The following is an 18,939-nucleotide window of genomic DNA, read 5'->3' on the forward strand; positions in this document are numbered from 1 at the left end:
ATTTTTACTCTTCCATTGACAAGGCCCTTTTTATCCCTGCTCTCAGTTCTGAAGATGACCATTTTATAGATTTTTTTTTAGATTTTATTTATTTATTTGACAGATAGAGATCACAAGTAGGCAGAGAGGCAGGCAGAGAGAGAGGAGGAAGCAGGCTCCCTGCTGAGCAGAGAGCCCGATGTGGGGCTCGATCCCAGAACCCTGAGATCATGACCTGAGCCGAAGGCAGAGGCTTAACCCACTGAGCCACCCAAGTGCCCCGAAGACAACCATTTTAAAAAGACATTTCCAGGGGTGCCTGGGTGGCTCAGTCGTTAAGCATCTGCCTTTGGCTCAGGTCCTAATCCCAGGCTCCTGGGATTGGGATCCCTGCTCGGCGGAAAGCCTGCTTCTCCTCTCCCACTCCCCTTGCTTGTGTTCTCTCTCTCACTGTGTCTCTCTCTGTCAAATAAATAAATAAAATCTTTTTTTTTTTTTAAAGTACATTTCTGAAACAACTGGCACATATAGGTGAAGTATATATGGGCATTCATTATTCTTGCAATGATTCCATGAGTTTTGAGTTTTTCCAAATAAAAAGGTTAATACATAGGTAACCGACTTAAGGGGGAATCAGGGTTTTTTCTTAAAATTTGCATTTCTTCCAATTGTATTTTTGTCCCATTTACATACCTTTAAAATTGGGTATCTTTTATTTCTGGAAACTTCAGGCATTTTCCCAGATGGTCTTTTGCCAGTTATGTCTCCTCTGTTGTGTTCGTATCCCTCTATCTACTTATCTCTTAGGGCCATAAATTTTTATTGTTAACAATTTGTGTGGGATTTTCTTGTGACAAAAAACATTAGCCTGTCATAGTTGCTACAAATCTTGTCTCTAGTCATGCTTGCTTTTCATCAGATTGCCTTGGCAATCTGATCATTTTTATGTTTACATGGTTGGTCCATCCACTGACTTCCTCTTGATTTCTATCGTCATTTCTTTTCTTTCTTTATTTTTAAGATTTTATTTATTTATTTGAGAGAGAGAGGGAGAGAGAGAGAGCATGAGAGGGGAGGTCAGAGGGAGAAGCAGACTCCCCATGGAGCTGGAAGCCTGATGTGGGACTTGATCCCAGGACTCCGGGATCATGATCCAAGGCAGTCGCTTAACCAACTGAGCCACCCCGGCTCCCCTCTATTGTCATTTCTAAGCTAAAAAAAGAAATTCCTGCTGAAAGATTTCATAACGAATCAGTTCCACTTCTCTACAGATTGGTTTCGAGGGTTTGCTTACTCTCTATCTCTTTCTCCACGTATGTACCTGACTTGTTCAGAGGTTAAGTGACTTGCTCAGGGATGGCATCCAGCAAAGATGCTGGCGATGTTGGAATCCAGGCCCATCTGATTCCAAGGCCCACATCAGTGCTGTCTGGGCTGTTTGGTAGCCTTCCTCTTCAATGGCCAAGAACAAGTCTTTGTTTGATCTCTGGCATGGGATGTGGGACAGGGTTTGTCCTTCTTGTTCACACGAGTCCTTGACCACAAACCTCTCCTAGATGTCCACCTCACCAATGTTGCTGTGCAAAAGACATCTCCTGACTACCACCCAAAGAAGGTGAGGAAGCCAGGCATCTTGCCCTCCAGGTCCAGACTTTTGGGACCAGGTTGTGGTGGGGAGGTGGGGTGCCAAGGAGCCCGGGACAGGCCTATGTTGGGCTCATAGTTCACCAGTGAGGTCAGGACCACCCTTCCCACTTACAGGGCCCAGGGCAGGAGTATGGATGGAGACCCCCACATCACATGTTTAAATAGTTAATTTACGACTCAAAGAAACACACCTTAAAACAAAATGTGTTCTACCCTCCTACCTTGACAAGTGTATTCCCATCTATCTCTCCATCTCTCCGTCTCTCCATCTCTCCATCTCCCTGTCATCTATCTACCTATCATCCACCCATCCATCCATCTGTCTAACAACCTGCAAGGCGAGGTTCAAATTTAGAATTCTCAGACTTTCCAGAGTTAAGAGCCAGAAGAGTGGGGCACAGGGAGAACTGCCCCCGCCCCCAGCTCACACCCTCTCCTTTCCTTTCCCTCCCCCAGCTCCATCCCGCACAGTGGGGTTGCCTGTATGCACACACTCCCATTTTCCCAAAAGCAGTAACCTGTTGCTCATCTTTGGGCCTTGGGCACACACATGGTCAGTATAGTCTGTCCCCAGGAAGGCATGCCCGGGGAAGAAGTGTGTGCAGGGTGTTTGAGCAATGACTTATGGGGTCCTGGGTACCTTGGAGCCACGGGCCCTGGGCAGGCACCCCTTCCCCGCTCCCCAGCCCAGCATGCCGTAGTTTTGCCTCATAAGAGGGAATGTTTGAGGGTCCCAGAAGGCCGGGTCCTGGTTAATTGAAACTTCTTCTCCCCCCACACACCTTGACCCGGGCACTTGGGGCCCCAGGGCTGCAAGTGGATGCTCCAGCGCTTCCGTCAGTACCTCGCGTCCAAGCACGGGCCTGAGGCGGTGGAGACGCTCTTCAGTGATATGGACAACATCTTTGTCAAGAGCCTGCAGAGCGTGCAGAAGGTGATCATCAGTGACAAGCACTGCTTTGAGCTGTACGGCTATGACATCCTCATAGACCAGACCCTCAAGCCGTAAGTGGGTAGCCTCACAGCCCGGAGGGGGCAGATGTGGTACACATGCCGTATCTGGGATTGATCTCTGCCACTTCCTTGTGGTGTGCCTCAGTCTGTCCATCTCTAAAATGGGTGTTGTGCTTATAGCATTAGTATGAGGGATGACTGATGTACTGTCTATAGAGCACTGAACCCCATGCCTGGCACGACAGACCTTTCCAGAACATCTGCTGAGTCAGGGATCCTTCCCTAGCCCTGGGCAAGAAACTTCTTTGGAAGCCCTGCTGTTTTTAGGATGCAAAGTGTCACATAAGGGAATAGTTACCATGTCACTTCCTGCCAAGAATTTGGTGCCCTCTCACAGTGCCCACGGAGGGGGTCGAACTGATGAGGAAACAAGTGTGAGGTGCCAGGAACCATAGTGATGGCCCTTATGTGATACAAAAAGACCCAGGAGCCCAGTGGGGTTGTTCAGGTGCTTGAGGCCATGCAGTAAGTCAAGGGCAGAGCCAGACCCTGGGTCATCATTTCTGAGCCAGCACTGAGGCTCCTGGAGCCAGCCCCCTCACTGGGGGCTGTGCAGTATGGACAGGCTCTCAGAGGCAGGAGCTAGAACCCTAGAATGAGGTCAGATGCAGCTTCGAGAGAAACAGGGTTCGGGGCCAGCAAGTCTCTCCTCTGCCCCCTGCAGCAGGACAGAGCTAGGGAAACAAGCTTGCGGGGGGGGGGGCGGGGAGGGCTCTATCTGCCACCAACCTGCTGGGTGAGTCCTTCCCTCTCTGGGCCCCAGGTTCCTGTCCACAAACGACTGGGTTGCACAAAATCAGAGTTTGCAAGCCGGAGGCCCTTGGGCCGCTTTTGGCCCAGAGTTTGGACTTCAGATGATTTTTTATTTAAATACATTGACAATCTCTAAATATTTACACAACAGTCTGGAGTTTTGCCTTTTCTGGAAAACCCAGAGGATCTGCCGACTCTGGGCTCACACTCCCGCAGAGGGGCTGTGGCCGGCCTGCGCCAGTCCCCACCCCTCCCAGCTCCTGTCCCCTCTGCAGGCAGGTGTTCACTGGGAAAGAGGTCTTGTGCTCAGGGCTCTATTGGAAGAAGAGTAATAGAAGGGCAACAAGATCATTCCACTCCCTCCAGCTTGCCTCGTTTAGGTACCACCTGGCCCCCGTGGGGATTTCGAGTTTGTGACGATTATTTTCAAAAAGTTTTAGCCGCCGAGACCTTTCTTCTAGTGGAAAAATGGAAAGAGCGATCTTGGTTGAATTGAGGGTTGGGCCCACGCACTCATGAAGTCTCTCTGCAAAATTCCAAGGGGCCCCATGGACCAGATAAACCTAAAGCCCTCCATTCCCATCCTTCCCCAGGTGGCTCCTGGAGGTCAACGCCTCCCCATCGCTGACAGCCAGCAGCCAGGAGGACTATGAGCTCAAGACCTGCCTCTTGGAAGACACCCTGCATGTCGTGGACATGGAGGCCAGGTGAGGGGCAGGGGGGCAGCCTCACTCAGGCACCCCTGTACATGACAGCTGTGGCTCCCAGCAAGGAAGACAGAGAACTCACAGCACTAGGACTTGAGCGGCATGTAAGGATGGCCTCGGTCTGCCTGCCATTTTATAGATGGATAAACTGAGATGTCCACACATGGTTAGATCCTGGTCCAAGGATTCAGCCCTTCTGGGGCAGAGCAGGACCAACTACAGGCTTCTGAGATTCAGCCCAGCAGGATCTCCTCCACACTTCTTGACCATATGAGACCTTGGAATTTACCAGTCTGAGCCTCAGTTTCTTCATCTATAACAGGGTAACATCATGTTTACCTCTCAAGATTGCTAAATTAATTTACCAAGATTATTTACTGTAAAGCGCCTAGCTCACCATAAGTGTTCAGTAAAAGTCTATATATTGTTATAATAATGTGTATATAATGGGAAGATCCAGGAAAGGACTTCAGGAATGGCTGAATCCAGGTGCTCCATTGATATTGGTTGGTCTGTCTGCTCACTGGCTCACTCTCTCTCTGTCTGGCTCATTCCATTTTTCTCCTTTTCTTCCTCTCCACTCCCTGTCTCTTCCCTATGCATTAGCTTTTCCCCAGTTATTCCAGCAAGTTTGAAGGCTCTCATTCTTATTGGTGGGGATTCGTCACATGTCCACCTCTGAACCAATCATTGTGACTCTGATTAACTGGACCTACATCTCATGCCCATCTCCCAGGGTAGCAGGATCAGCCCCCACCTGAGTCATGTGAGTGAGAGAGGAAGGAGTGGTTCTCACAGGAAAAGCTAAGTACCCTTAGGCTGAAAGAAGCTGAAATGGGTGCTAAGCAGGCAGGACCTCAAGCGTCCTCTATATCTACCTTCATTATTCATTCAACAAACATTTGAGACCCTCTACTGTGCAAGGACATGCACCACACCCTGGGGACACAGTAGAGGACACAACAGACCTAGTCCCTGCTTTCCTGAATTTTATGGCCTGAGGAGGACAGCAGACTTTAAGTATAAGTAGGTTCATGTTACTGAGGGCACGGGTGGGAGCCTGGGAACCACATGGGAGATGATCGCTCTGAGACCTATGTGGGCCCCCAAGAAATGGGTGGACAAAAGAAGGAATTCTGACAGCCTGGGCACCAGTAGAGTGCAGGGAGGGAGCAGGGGAATTACCCGGGTCTCCGGCCCCCAACGGGTGCACCTTCTTTACCCCTTTGTATCTCCTGCCCATCCAGGCTCACAGGAAGGGAGAAGAGAGTGGGAGGCTTTGACCTCATGTGGAATGATGGCCCTGTCAGCAGAGAAGAGGGGCCTCCTGACCTGTCTGGGATGGGGAACTTTGTGGCCAACACACACCTTGGTATGTGGGGCTAGATGGGGACTGGGGACTGGGGATGGGTTAGGAGAGGAGCCAGGTAGTCTGAGAGACAGCTTGGCACAGTGGTTAGACTGTTTTCATTTGACCTACCATTTACCAGCTGTGTGACCTTGAGCAAGGGATATAACCTCTCTGTTCCTCATCTGTAAAATGGAGATTGAAGAGTTTTTACTCTCAATATACGCCTAGAACACCACCTGGTACATAGGAAGAGATCTTAATCTGTCAGGAGGTGGATTTCAAAAGGCTTATATGGAAAACAACCAAAAAAAAGAAAAAGAAAAAGCAGACTATGTTAAAAGAAATTAAGGACTTTAGGCCTTGACTTCATTCTTGATTTTTAAAAAATGAAAAATTTTCCTGATTATAAAAAGTATAATCATAGAATATTTGAAAACCGAAAGGAAGTAAACCATCCAGACATAACCAACTCTAACAATCTGTTGTATTTCCTTCCAGTGTTTAAAAAATGCATATATTCACAGTTTTTCTTTCACAAAATGGGTACTGGGCTGGAGTTTTGAGTCCCACTTTTCCACATAGCCTATTCCATGTCATTCAATGATATTAATAAGAGTCTCTCTTCTGGAAACACATATTCAGAGCTAAATATTTTATATACACATACATTATTTCATTTTTTAAAATTTTATTTATTTATTTGACAGACAGAGATCACAAGTAGGCAGAGAGAGAGGAGGAAGCAGCCTCCCTGCTGAGCAGAGAACCTGATGTGGAGCTCGATCCCAGGACCCTGAGATCATGACCTGAGCCGAAGGCAGAGGCTTTAACCCACTGAGCTACCCAGGCGCCCCACATTATTTCATTTTTAGGCAGCTTCTATCATTTTACAAATGGGGAAATTGTCTCCAGATCTTACATAACTTGCTGAGGGTCCCGGTTATAAATGGTGAGCCAGGACTTGAACCCTAGTTTCTCTTACTCTAAAACCTGAATGTTTGGCCACTAGAAAATACTGTCCCTTACCACAGTTAAAAGCAAAATTACTATACGGCAGTAAAGTATTTCAGCTTGTATATGTGCCAAACTTACTAAATCCATTTCTTATAATTGAGCATTTGGCAGGATTCCAATTTTTTAGTTTTATAAATAATGCCATTCCGTGATGAGCATCCTTTCAGATAAGGCTCAGCTGAAATTTCTGGCTGTTTCTTTAGGACAGATTCCTAGAAGTAGAATTACTGGGTCAGAGGGATGAACTTATTATAACTAAATTGCTTTCTAGAAAGATTACACAAATGTGCCTGCTCTGAATTAAAAAAAGAAAGGAAAAAAAAAAAAAAAACCTTTTGTCAACCTGGTAGACAAAACGTTCTGATTCGTTTTATATGTACTGCATTGATTATTGGTGAAGTTTCGGATTTTTCAGTTTTCGTTTCTTCTTTTGTAAGCAGTCCATATTCTTTATGTATTTTTCAGTGGGCTGCTTTCTAAACTTAAAAAGGCCTTGGATAGGGACGCCTGGGTGGCTCAGTTGGTTAAGCAGCTGCCTTCGGCTCAGGTCATGATCCCGGCGTCCTGGGATCGAGTCCCACATCGGGCTCCTTGCTCCGCGGGGAGCCTGCTTCTCCCTCTGACTCTGCCTGCCACTCTGTCTGCCTGTGCTCACTCTGGCTCTCTCTCTCTGACTAAATAAATAAAATCTTTAAAAAAAAAAAAAAGGCCTTGGATATTAATACATTGATGACATTACCCCTCTGTCAAACTTATGGTAAATATTTTCCTGGATTTGTTTATTTGTTTTTTTAATTTTATTTGTGTTTTTTTTTTTTTTAAATTAGAAAAGGTTTTAAATCTTTTTTAGGGTTTGGTATGTTTTAGGACTGAGTTTGGTAGCAACCGACTGAAGAGCCATTACACAGAGAGGAGTGATCTATCTTGAGGCACAGGAAGTCTTGGGGAGGCCAGGCAGGGCTAACACAATGGATGCAAAATGCCCCCAGAGACCCAGCACTTTCCTCTTTCTGCTTTGCCACACTTTGCTTGTTGCCTCAAGGTTGCAAGATGGCTGCTCCTACTCCAGACACTGTGTCCTTGTCCCAGGCAGGAAGAAGCAGGAAGGTCCAAGGGCCAAGGCTCTTCTTTCAAGTTTTGACTCTATTCCAAGAGAATCGAGTCAACCCTCCTGGGGCTGACAATCTTACTGGCATGAACTGAGTTGTGTGCCATGCCAGCTGCAAGGAAGTCTGGGATGTCAAGTAATTTGCTTGAGGCAGGCAAAGGAGAGGGCGTTTATGAAAAGCTTTTCTCCAGCTGATTCCCTAGGGTCTGCAGCGTTATGTTGTTGGAAGATGACTATCCAGGGCTCTCGAGCTTTGATGTGCATGTAATCATCTGGAAATCTTGTTAAAATGCGGATTATGATTCAGTAGGTCTGGAGTGGGGGCTTAAGATTCTGCATTTCTAACAAGCTCCCAGGTGGTGCTCTATTAGTTAACTGTTGTTATATAACAAACCAACTCTCCCCAAACCCAGAGGCTTAAAGCAACCGCTTTCTTATTTGCTGATCCTTCAGGTGTTGCCTAGGGTTGCTCAGAGGGCTGGAGGTGCCTGGCAGATTCACTGAGACCCAGTAGCCTAGAATAGCCTCGTGTGGTGGTTGAGACTGGCCATCCGCTGGGCCTCTTTCCAGGCAGCCACTCATCCTCCAGCAGTCCGGCCCCACACGGTAGTCTCACGGTTCCAAGAAGGTGAGAAAAGTCCTAGGGAAGCCTCTTGAGGCCTAGGCTTGGAAGCCCCGCAGTATAGTGTCTTTCTGCCGCCATCCACCTGTCAAAGCTGCTTTACCCCCAATTCACAGGGCCGGGAAGTAGTCGCGCCTTCAACCAGAGGAGCCCCAAAGCACCTTTTGCAGAGACACATGCAGAGAGGAATGGAAGGGCTTGTTGTAGCCCATCTTTGCCAGTCACCTGCCTCAGATATGAATGCTGCTGGTCTCTGGACTGGGTCTGAGTGGCCAAGATGCAGAACTGTGGTTCTCTCCATCTTGGCTGCTGGAGGACACCTGCAGGAGCTTTCAAAAATACTAATGCCCGCTGAAGGTAAAGGTACAGTTGGTCAGGCCATGAGTCTCCTTAAGAAGTCCCAGGTGACTCTAAAGGGCTGCTTTAGAAGTCTCTAAAGTAATTCCCAAGCCTCCAGTCGAGTGTCTGGATGGAGGGTAGTGAGTACAAGACAAGCTGGTTGGGGTGGGAAGAACATGGACGAAGTGAGTTAGGGAAGAGTTGAGGGGTTTTGGGGTGAAAAGATCAGCAGGCAACTCAGAGATGAGTCTAGAACTCCAAGAACAGGTTTGCACTGGACACGAAGCTTTGGGAGTTATGAAAGAAGTGATTAAAGCTAGGGTTCCGTGGAACACGCTTTGGCAAATCCTGGGGGCACATATAGCAGGCCCCCACTGGTTGAAGCCTTGATGGCCAGTCAGTGCCTAGGAGCCAGGGATGGGGCTCAAGGCTGCTCAGAAAGATGGCAGGCGCCTCCACGTCAGTGTAGTGGTGGCCACAGCCATCTAGTCACACAGCCAGCATTGGTGAGCACCACCCATGGACCTAGCACAACTAAATGACCATGGAGCTGCCTCATGGACCCACCACGAGGACAAGCACAAAGTGGGTGACACCGTTAATGTGCTGGGAGAGGAGGCATCTCAGAAGCTTACACGCTTCCAGGAGCAAGGGATTCCAGGAGCATAGGGATTGCTTATGGGGAAAGTTGATCTCTAACCGCTTGTGCCTGTCCTATGGGCTGGGGAAGGGGAACTAGCTCCTCACCTGGCAGGGACCCGGCACTGTGCCAGCTCGCATGCGTTTCCAGCAAGTGCAGACAAGAGGACAGGTCGTGTGGAGCTTTGGTTAAGAGCTTGGCCTCTGGTGCTACAGACCCTGGGTTAAAGTCTCAGTTCTGCTACTTTTGGTGTGATTTGGAGCACATTTAACTTTCCTGAACCTCAGTTTGTCTTTTATATATCATTCCCGTGGAGGTGTAACATGTGAACCCACATTCAGCACCTGGGTCAAAGTTAGCTTAAGTGATTGTTACATTTTGCTTTTGGTGAGCCTTACGTCCACTCCTGAAAGCAGGCGTCCTGGGTTACGGATGAGAAAACTAAGCTGGAGGTGGGTCCATGACCTGCTCAAGGGCCACGGAGTGGAGGCAGTATGCAAACAAACCGTAGGCCATCCAGGGCTGCCTGTAGGCCCCTCCTCCCTCCCTCCAGGTAGGGGGAGCACAGGCCCCACCCAGCCCCCCAAACCCATACCTCCACTACCAAGTCCACTACCAAGGCCATCCCAGCCAACATTCCAATTCTCTTCCTCCAGGCTGCGTCAATGACCGGAACAACCAGCTGAGGCAGCTGTTCCGCTCCCTTCAGAACCAGAAGAAAGTCTCCAGTTAGTCCTGGCTGCAGGGACAGCAACCTGACCAGGAGGTGCTCCCCCCCAGTCTCCTCCTCACCCATTCCCAGCACAGCAGTACCTCCAAGCACTTACCTCCCTCCCTCTGGCCTGGCGGCAGCTTTGCAGACTAACCAGGCTACCGTCTGCTCTCCACTTCTCTGAGTCCCCACCCTGGGCACCTCTGCACCCAGACAGCTAATCCCTGGGGCTGGATGTGTCTTAACCTTGTGGGGCTATTGGGCCCAGCAAGAACAGCTGCGGCAAGCCCTACTACTCCAGAAAGACCACATCTAATAAATGAGCACAGGCCTTACTTACTTGGAGTCACTGCACAATGGGCCCTGGCTCAGGGGATGCTGTTGGCTGAAGCCAAGTCTTCCCGGATTTGACCCTTTGATGTCTCAAAGGTTAAAATGATCCCTCGGAAGGAAGGATTCAGGGACTAGGGAACTGGTCTTAAGGCTGACTTGCAAAGCAAGCAGTTACTAGATTGTATTTACTGGGCTCTGGGGAAGGCTGATTCTTAAGTACTTCTTTGTCTCCTTTCAACACCCGGACCTGGTGTGTCAGGGAACTCATGGAGCTCCCCCAACCATCTGAAAACCAGTGGACCAGAACATCCCCATGTCTCAGATGGACAAGGTAAGGATCCGGAAGGCAGGGCTGCTAAGCAAGTGTCTTTGCAAAGGTGCACCCATGAGTCAGCTGGGGGATGCAGGTGCCTTCTGCGTCTTCCTGGGAGCTGAGCTTTTTAAACCAGAAAGCCTTGGCTTGGCAGGCAAGGAGACGGCGTAGGGAGTTGGGCGAAAAGTCAAAAGTTCTGCATTTTCTCCATATTCCCCATTCCTAAGCCTCCTCTTGGTTTAAGAGAGATTGCCACAGAGCAGGCTGTGGGCGAACGGCTCCATGGGGGACCTACCTGTGGGACCCAGGTAGCACCGTTGCAAATCTCCCTGCTGCGTGACAGCTCTTGGGTTGCAAATAGCAGATTCTGATTGCCTAGGGAAGGGCTGGGCGTTTGGAAGGAAAAATACTGGCAAACCCCGGAAGTGAACTATCTAGCCTTGGGAAGGCCAGAAGCCAAGCCACTCTGCGCCTCCTGCCTCCAGAGCATGGGGACTTCCTTGCATCCTTGTGACGGAGGCAAGACCAGGCACAGGCTCATTTCCAGGACAGCCAATCCGATTGGCTCTCCTTTGGCTTAGCCACCACCCCACTAGACAGGCAGGTGTTAACGTTCAGATAGGAATCCTGGGCCAGGCATACATCCCAGGGACTGCAACAGCCATGTCCATGTGTCCTTGTCTTTCACCCTTGTTCTCCAACCCTGCAGCTTCTGTCTTTGGGGCAGGTCTGGGGGGACGGGACACCATGAGGCAGTGCGAGAACACAGATGACTGGATTAGACCCCTCTGTTCACTTGCTTTTCTCACTTACTACATCTTGGAACTTACTCCCAGGGAGTGCTTAGACAGCTTCCTCATTCTTGATGACAGTGTACTATATTCCACTATCTGAAGCTATCTTTTTCTTTAACTAGTCTACTATGGACAGACATCTAGCTTCCGATTCCATCTCCCCACTTTAGGGAAAGCACATGCTATTCTACTTAAATTCAAGACACAGAATCAGGTATGGGCCAAATTTGGCTTATGTAAGGTATACTGTTTGGCCAACACCTAAGTCTCTGAAAATCTCTGCATTAGCAATATTTGAAAGACAAAATTTAACTTAAAAATCCAAATTTCTAGCTCCTCTCGAAAACAACAACAAAAATAAAACATTAAGATCTGGCCATACCAGCCTATGTTCCTGAATCATTATGGGCTGAAGCCAAGTGGGGCGAGGGGACCAGGGGAGGCCATTACTGTTGATACTGCCTGTCGAGTCCTGCCATCATTTCCCAACAGGAGCCACTGTCCCTTCATAGGTGATGTCCTCAAGGCAATGTGCCCTCTATTAAGGACAAGATGAGATAAAGAACAGAGCTACCGTTCATTCCCCTAGGAAACGTTTATTAAGCCCTCAATGAACATGAAAGACACAGTGCTGCCCTCACAGCAGGACCCCAGGATCGGAGAGCACGGAGGGCAGGCAGGAACTCTGAGCAGTCCAGCCCAGGGCCTGCCTTCAGAGGCGGCAGAGAGCTATGTGAAGAGGCAGCTCCCTCCCCCACCCCCAGCACAGGACTCTGCAAGGACTTTCTGACTCAATAGCAGGTGCCGAGACCGCTATGCAGCACCCACTCCGGGCTCCGTCCCAAGGCCAGGCAGGAAAAAAGGGCCGCAGTGGAGGCTGTGGTGGGGAACGGCATGCCTGCCCCACAGATGGCTGAGGTGACCTATGAAGCACCGAGATTCTGTCCTTCATTCAGAAACCACCTGTGAGCCTCCTGCTTTACTCTAATTCCACTATGTGCTGCTTGAGAATGCCTCTGATCCTGAAAGGAATGCAGGAATGATGCTCCCTGCTGCTGCTGGGGGCCTATCTGAACAGCAGGCCCTTGTTAGAAGTGCCTGCTGCGGTCATTCGCACACCCCCACGGGCACTGCCCCCACCCATCGCTGGTGGCTGCCAAGGCCCATCAATGGGTCTTGTGTCCATCCAGCTCCAATGGTGGGACCCAACAGACACTGGCAGGCTGAGGGCTCCCTCCTGCCGTCACAAAGTCACAATCCCCACAGACAGAAGCTTCTCATGCTCAGATTCCTGACACGAATCTCCTAGCAGTGTAGATCATGTCCTTGCAGGTTATGAAGCTGGAGAGTCCCGGGTCCTCCATGACCACAGGGGGAGATGCTGTCTTAGGTCCCCCATCATGGTTCTTAAGCTTCATCCTTTTAAAATGATCTTGAGAGCTTTAAGTTCATCCTGGTTGAGGGGGTTGAGGTTAAAACCCTTCAACTCTGGTTTGCCTAGGGGGAGAAAACAATCCATCAGCAAGTTGGGCCTCCTGTTGTCCTACCTCCTGCTGGCCCTGGAATCAGGCCCAGGAAAGGGGTTTTTGCAGCATTCATGCTGCCAAACACTCAGCCTTAAGGTCTAACAGGGAAGGGCCTCAAGTTCTGCAGTGTATTGGACAAAGCACATAGTCCCCAAGAACCTGCAGAGTCATGACTGCTGCCCAGAAACCTACTGATTGCTGCTGGCAACCTGTGACCAGTCTGGAGCGGTTAGGGTTACCCAGAAGTTCAGCTCTAACCTTGACCATCTGACCTGAGGCCCTCTGAGTCCCCTCAGTCAGAGCTGTTCTGGTTCCTGTACCATGCCCTAGGATATAATGTAAAACACCCCAGGCTGTTCCTCTTATGGCAGAAGACAACTTGACACAGGAGTAACATCCCACAAACCTCTCTGTCCATTCCATCTCCGGGCAGCTATGACCACCACCCTGCCCACAGCTTCTGGGTGGCTCATGTGCTGCCCAGGCCCTCGCCCACCCACCTGGGAGAGGTTTCCCACCCGTGCTCTGTAAAGTCCATGTGGACAGTTCTCTCCCCTCCCGGTTTCCAGTTCCATCCAGGCCCATACCTTGGGCCTCAAAGAGGCGGTTAACCTTCACTTTAAGTTGTTTCCGGAGTTTCTCTATTTCTTTATCCAGATGATCCTGATCTGAAAAAGATGAGGTGGGCAGAGGATGGGGTTATACTACAGACACACACACCCAGAGGCAGCTGGGGATGTCGGCTTTTCTCCAGCCTCCTTGAAAGCAATGACTCCTGGCATTTGGGAAGAAGGGGACCTCAGAGACCAACTGAGGAAGGAACTAATGAGCTAGAGAAGGGGGTGATTTGCCCAAGACAGCTAAGAGAGCCCAGGACAGGACTGAGGACCCACCTCTCTATCCACTGACCTGTTTTCATTATGCAAAGTACCTTTAGCTGTTCAAGGGTAAGGAAGGCAACATCTGGACAGTAGGTCCCCCTACCACTGTGAAATTACAGAATATTGAAACATGAGACCAGAGTGAAGAACCTAGACCCAGCCCATCCCAGATGACTGGAAAATGTGTGGCTAAAGAATCTCACAAACCCAAGTCCATCAAGGTGAGCAGTTTTTAAACAACATGACCATGGTAACGTGTGACCTAAACAATCAATAGGCAAGCCTGATGCTCAAGCTTAACCTAATTAACCGTGAACAGGAAAGATTATCTTGCCAAGATGGATCGCACCTGAATGCAAACTGCACTATGAGAAGTAGAGGCTACAAAGCTTGGTGATGCAACTGCCTAATGTCACCCGACTCCACCTGCTCACGATGACATGCTGGCTAGTCTGTCCTCCCCACAGATTTTCATTCTTTCTGATGGGGCAAACACCAGAGCAGCCAAGCCCTCTAGCCTGGGCAACGGTTCTGGCGCTCATGGTAAATGAGCAGCCCTGGTCTCTTGTGAGCTTGTTGAGCTCCCACTGACCCCAGAGAACCAGTGATGATAATGTCCCAAAACCCTCTAGGTATGGTGCCAAGACCACACTTGTGGGCTGAGACAGCTGAGGATCAAATCCTGAACCCAGGCAAGTGACCCCTCTGAAAGTCCAGCCTGAGTGGCTTGCCCACCACTCAAGTGCAATGACAACTCTTAATTTTATAACCATAATATTAGTGTGTATTTTTCAACAGGAACCTGGTAAGTTCTCTAAGTTGATACAGTCTCCTTTGCTAAAATTTTATTTCAACAAGGATAGAGAAATTCTGCCTTCAGGGACAGAGGCAACCTTGCTGGTCCTTTGGCACACATATTTTCAAGGGTAGGGGAAGAGAAAACATGCATAATCTTTCCTTTTTCCAGCCAAGGACGCATCTGCACCTTAACCTTTTGCCTTTATGATGCTTCTCCAAAGATCCTCCAGGATCTCGGCTGTGAAGATTTGAGTAATATGCTGAATGCCCAGGCTGTGGCAGACCCTAAAGGCTCGCTCTCCCCAAACCTCCATTTTCAGTGCAGTCTCTACGGCAGGGGCTGTGAAACATAAAAGCACACTCTGCCAGGCTCCCTTGCAGCACATGACGCAGTTCTCGCTAATGAGATGTGAGAAGTCTGAGGAGAACAGCAATATTTCTAAATAGAAGGCAAGGTCATAAATGGAGAAAGTAAGCCCTCTGCCATTCCTGCAGGCTGGCCTATGGACATGAGGCCTGAGATAATGACATAGCCCCTCCAAGAATACATGAGGGTGGCCTTGCTGAGTGTCAGTGCCCGTCCTGGATGGCCCACCTCTGGACAACTGATGAGAAAAACAGAACCAGATTTCCCAAACCCCCATTTATTGGGTTTTCTGTATTTGTGGCCCAGCTCGTTCCTCACTGATAAACAAGCACTAGGCTATGTACACACAGTTTTATCTCCACTTCACAACTGTGCTCTGGAGATGCATCCCCTCCTTCAGAGATGAGGAAATACTTCAAAACTGGCAGAGCAGGGATTAAAACCAACACCCATCTGAGCCCTGCAATGCAGCTGCCTCTCATCAGATGGCCCAAAGCCTGACTCAGTTCTGGGTTAAGACCGAGGCTGGCGGGGGAGACATGTCCCTGACCCATCCCCAGAAGGCCTTACCTTTCTCAATCATTTCCTTCGTTTGAGAATGAGGCATCTTGATAAACATGTTCCCGAAGCAAACCATCACATCTTCTGAAATGGCAAATGGTCACTCTGTTAACAATTTTTTTTTTTAAAGATTTTATTTATTTATTTATTTGACAGAGAGATCACAAATAGGCAGAGAAGCAGGCAGAGAGAGAAGGAAGCAGGCTCCCCGCTGAGCAGAGAGCCTGATGTGGGACTTGATCCCAGGACCCCGAGATCATGACCTGAGCCGAAGGCAGCGGCTTAACCCACTGAGCCACCCAGGCGCCCTGTTAACAAATATTTTTTAACACCTACTCTCTGCCAGGCTTTCCTTTAGATGCTAAGAACACAGCAGAACAAGACAAAGTTTCTGCCCTTATCGGGCTTATGATATAGTGGAGGAGAAGGAATAAATAAGCAAAGATACAATTTGTGAGACCCTGATAAGGCTAAGTACTCCGGAGAAAAATAAAGCAGGGTCAGAAGGATTGCCTCACTGATTATGTGACATTTGGGCAGAGATTGATGAAAGCGAGGCATGAACCTTGCAGACAACTGAGGAAAGAGTGGGCTAGGCAAAGGAAACAGGAAGAGCAAAGACCAGTAATTTGCTTGGGGTCTTAGGAACAGCAAGCAGACCAGTGTCAGACCTGCAACATTTTCTTCCTCATCTCCACACGCTGTGTCACATATGTGTGGCTTTTGGTCTCTATTAGGGACAAGTTGAAAGCCTTGAAAACAACACACCTCCAGGGCTGTAGTGACAAAACCGTGACTTACCAGAGAGGCTGAGATCCTTCTGCAAGGCCCGTAGGCCCTCCCGGTTCTGATTTCTTTTGGTGTCCAGGTCCACAATCTGCAAAGCACAAGAGCAGGAGGGAACTCAGCTCCCTCTTGTCCCAAACCGCCAACTTCCAACAGACCAGGGGCTTTTAAAACCCAACAGAGACAAGGCATCATTCCTGGGTTTCTTCCAATGTCATGCCTAAAGCACACTGATGTGTAAATGTATTTCTTCCCCTATTCACTCTCCAGGTCTTTAAAGACCATGCTCTGTGCAGGATGCAGGTCCTCTCCCCACAGAGAAGTGCTGGGGAAATATTTGCTGATTAAATGGATAATTCGTTATTATTCACAGGAGAGCTAATGCTCAAGCTTCAGAGCATTTCAGAATCAGAAGGGGAGTCAAAGCCTCCCCCTGGACAAGCTCCTCCAGCTGTTTCTGACCTAGCATCACAGAAGCTACTAAGGAAGTAAGGAGGCAGTACAGTTTCTTGTGAGCGTTGGCTCTGGGGCGTCTGCAATACCAAGTTTTGAATGTGAGCTGTGTAATTTCACCTTCTGAGAAATGGAGATACGAATGGCACCTACCTCCCAGGTTACTGAGCCAGGAACTAACTAAATGAGCTAGCATAGAACCTGATACCCAGTAAGTGCTTGAGACATTTTAATCGCTACTTTATTATCATCACGCACACCCTAATGCAGTGTTTAATTTAATGGGCACTTATCCTAGTCTTCCACTTTTCAGTAAATACCCTACCAATCATCCAATTATTCTAACTGGAAATGAGTCATGAATCATTCTCCACTCCTACTCCCTCAACTCACATACTACCATCATCAAGGCCTACTAAATCCGCCTCCAAAATATACCTCTGCCCCTTCATTTGTCTTCATCACCACCTCCCTGGCCCAAACCCATCCCTTTGGCAGTGGCCCCTCACAGGCCCCTTAACCCACTACGTTCTGTGCTCCACATGGCAGCCAGAGGAACCCTTTTACAGCCTAAATCCAGCCACATCATTCTCCTTTCCCCCAATAACTCTCTCCAAACGCTTAGCACTTAAATTAGCACAAGACCCAGACTTCCTATGCAGGTGCACAAAGGGTCCCCACCTGCCCAATCTCAAGACTACTCCGGTCTCTTTTCTCTTCCTCTTCTCCCGAGAGCCTTGGCGAAGGCAGTGCACCCACGGTCGGTGGGATGGGGCCTGAGGGGGAACTGCATTCTGAAAAAGGTGTTCAGGTAAACCACACAAAGAGTTAGTGGCTCGGGATCCGGAGGGCACGCAGAGTGGGGGAGGAACGATGGAGACAGAATCCCTGGCACCAACCAGGCGCTCATTTAATACGTGCTAATAAATACGTGAAGCGCGACGCCGTAGCAGATGTCTGGCCCACCTTGCCTCACCACCGCCCCACATCTGTGGTCACCGCCGTGAGCCCACCAGCCCACTGAGATTCCGAAACCCGCAAGCGGCCTACAGCGCTCGCCAGCAGGCCCCAACCGCCGAACCCAGGCCCCAGAGCCACGAACGGGCCTCCTACCTGCCGCTTGTCCGCCAGCACCTCCTCGGCGAGCTCTTCCACCTCCACTAGGTACCGCAGCACCCGCTCCGCCTCTGGTGACAGCATGGTGTCCGCCAACTCCCAACTCACGCGGGCCGCCACACCGCTTCAACTCCGTTTGGGAGCGGCGTCGGCTGCGCACGCGCATGGGCAGGGCTTCCGGCGCGCAAGCGCAATTAAAAAAACAGTGGTGCGCAGGCTCCAACTCGCAGGCGTCCGCAGGACGCGAGGGGCGGGGCCTAGCTTTGGGGGCGAGATTGGAGCGGCCCCTGCAGGCTCAGAGAGTGTAGTCCGCAGAGCAGCCTCCTATCCTTGCTACCTCCCCTTCCTCTGTTTGTTGAGCCCCTGCGAGGGGCCAGGCAGGCTTAGGTGCTGAAGGTGCAGCAGTGAATAAAACATAGTCCCTGCCCTCGTGTAACTTCATCCGAGTGGGAAACACGACAGTTCATGACAAAACAACTAGTTACATACTATGGCAAGCAGTGATACGTGTTTTGGCATAATGCAAATCATTCTTCTCCTAAGGAACACCGAGGCCTGTGTATCAGTATGACTTCTATTTAACTTGTGACACCTTCAGTTTCCAATTTATAAAATGGAGTGATACAAATCCCCCTCATTGTCTCTCTGCAGGATCAGAAGGAGGCAGGGGTCATTTTTAAAATTCAACTTTGGGGGCGCTCGAGTGGCTCAGTGGGTTAAGCTTCTGCCTTCAGCTCAGGTCATGATCTCAGGGTCCTGGGATCAAGCCCCATATCAGGCTCTCTGCTCAGCAGAGATCCTGCTTCCCCCCTCTCTCTCTGCCTGCCCACTTGTGATCTCTCCCTCTCTCTCTGTGAAATAAATAAATAGAATCTTTAAATAAATAAAATTCAGCCTTCACCAGTAGTTGTTAAACCCGTCTTGGGCCCAATGTCCAGAGCAGTTGACCTAGACCCAAAGAAGGGGCTGGAAAACCATGTGCAGTGAGCAATGAAGCGTCTTCTCAGAAAAGAAGTTCCACAAGTGCTAGAAAGCAAATCAGTGTGGGCCATGGGATATGGAAGGACCTCCAAGAAGAGGCATGCAGGTGGAACAAGAAGGTTCCCTAGAGATCTTCATGCCTAA

General features: G+C 49.5%; 2 protein-coding genes across 7 annotated transcripts in view; one reads left to right on the top strand and one right to left on the bottom strand.

Moving 5' to 3' along the window:
* The window catches only part of TTLL9 (tubulin tyrosine ligase like 9), a 41,632-nt gene extending 31,411 nt beyond the window's left edge, over nucleotides 1-10,221 (top strand). For 2 of the 6 annotated variants that reach the window (XM_004746666.3, XM_013053418.2), the window contains 5 exons: nucleotides 1,536-1,594; nucleotides 2,435-2,631; nucleotides 3,987-4,100; nucleotides 5,348-5,472; nucleotides 9,831-10,221. In XM_004746666.3, coding sequence (XP_004746723.1) covers nucleotides 1,536-1,594; nucleotides 2,435-2,631; nucleotides 3,987-4,100; nucleotides 5,348-5,472; nucleotides 9,831-9,907 — 572 coding nt within the window. In that variant the 3' untranslated portion in view covers nucleotides 9,908-10,221. Of the gene's footprint in view, nucleotides 1-1,535; nucleotides 1,595-2,434; nucleotides 2,632-3,986; nucleotides 4,101-5,347; nucleotides 5,473-6,930; nucleotides 7,035-9,830 lie in introns of those variants that run through there. The other 4 variants (XM_045084038.1, XM_045084039.1, XM_045084040.1 and 1 more) reach the window with 3 other exon arrangements.
* A 1,685-nt stretch (nucleotides 10,222-11,906) lies between these two features.
* PDRG1 (p53 and DNA damage regulated 1) lies at nucleotides 11,907-17,995 on the bottom strand. Its single transcript, XM_004746665.3, has 5 exons — nucleotides 17,812-17,995; nucleotides 16,261-16,336; nucleotides 15,469-15,543; nucleotides 13,440-13,520; nucleotides 11,907-12,823 (listed from the first exon to the last, which is right to left on the bottom strand). Exons 1-5 carry the CDS (start codon nucleotides 17,896-17,898, stop codon nucleotides 12,741-12,743), a joined length of 402 nt encoding a protein of 133 aa, XP_004746722.1. The 5' UTR covers nucleotides 17,899-17,995; the 3' UTR covers nucleotides 11,907-12,740.
* Between the last annotated feature and the right edge of the window lie 944 nt (nucleotides 17,996-18,939).

Source organism: Mustela putorius, unplaced genomic scaffold, assembly GCF_011764305.1.
Source record: "Mustela putorius furo isolate JIRA1106 unplaced genomic scaffold, ASM1176430v1.1 tig00000743_pilon_pilon_pilon, whole genome shotgun sequence".
NCBI lineage: Eukaryota > Metazoa > Chordata > Mammalia > Carnivora > Mustelidae > Mustela > Mustela putorius.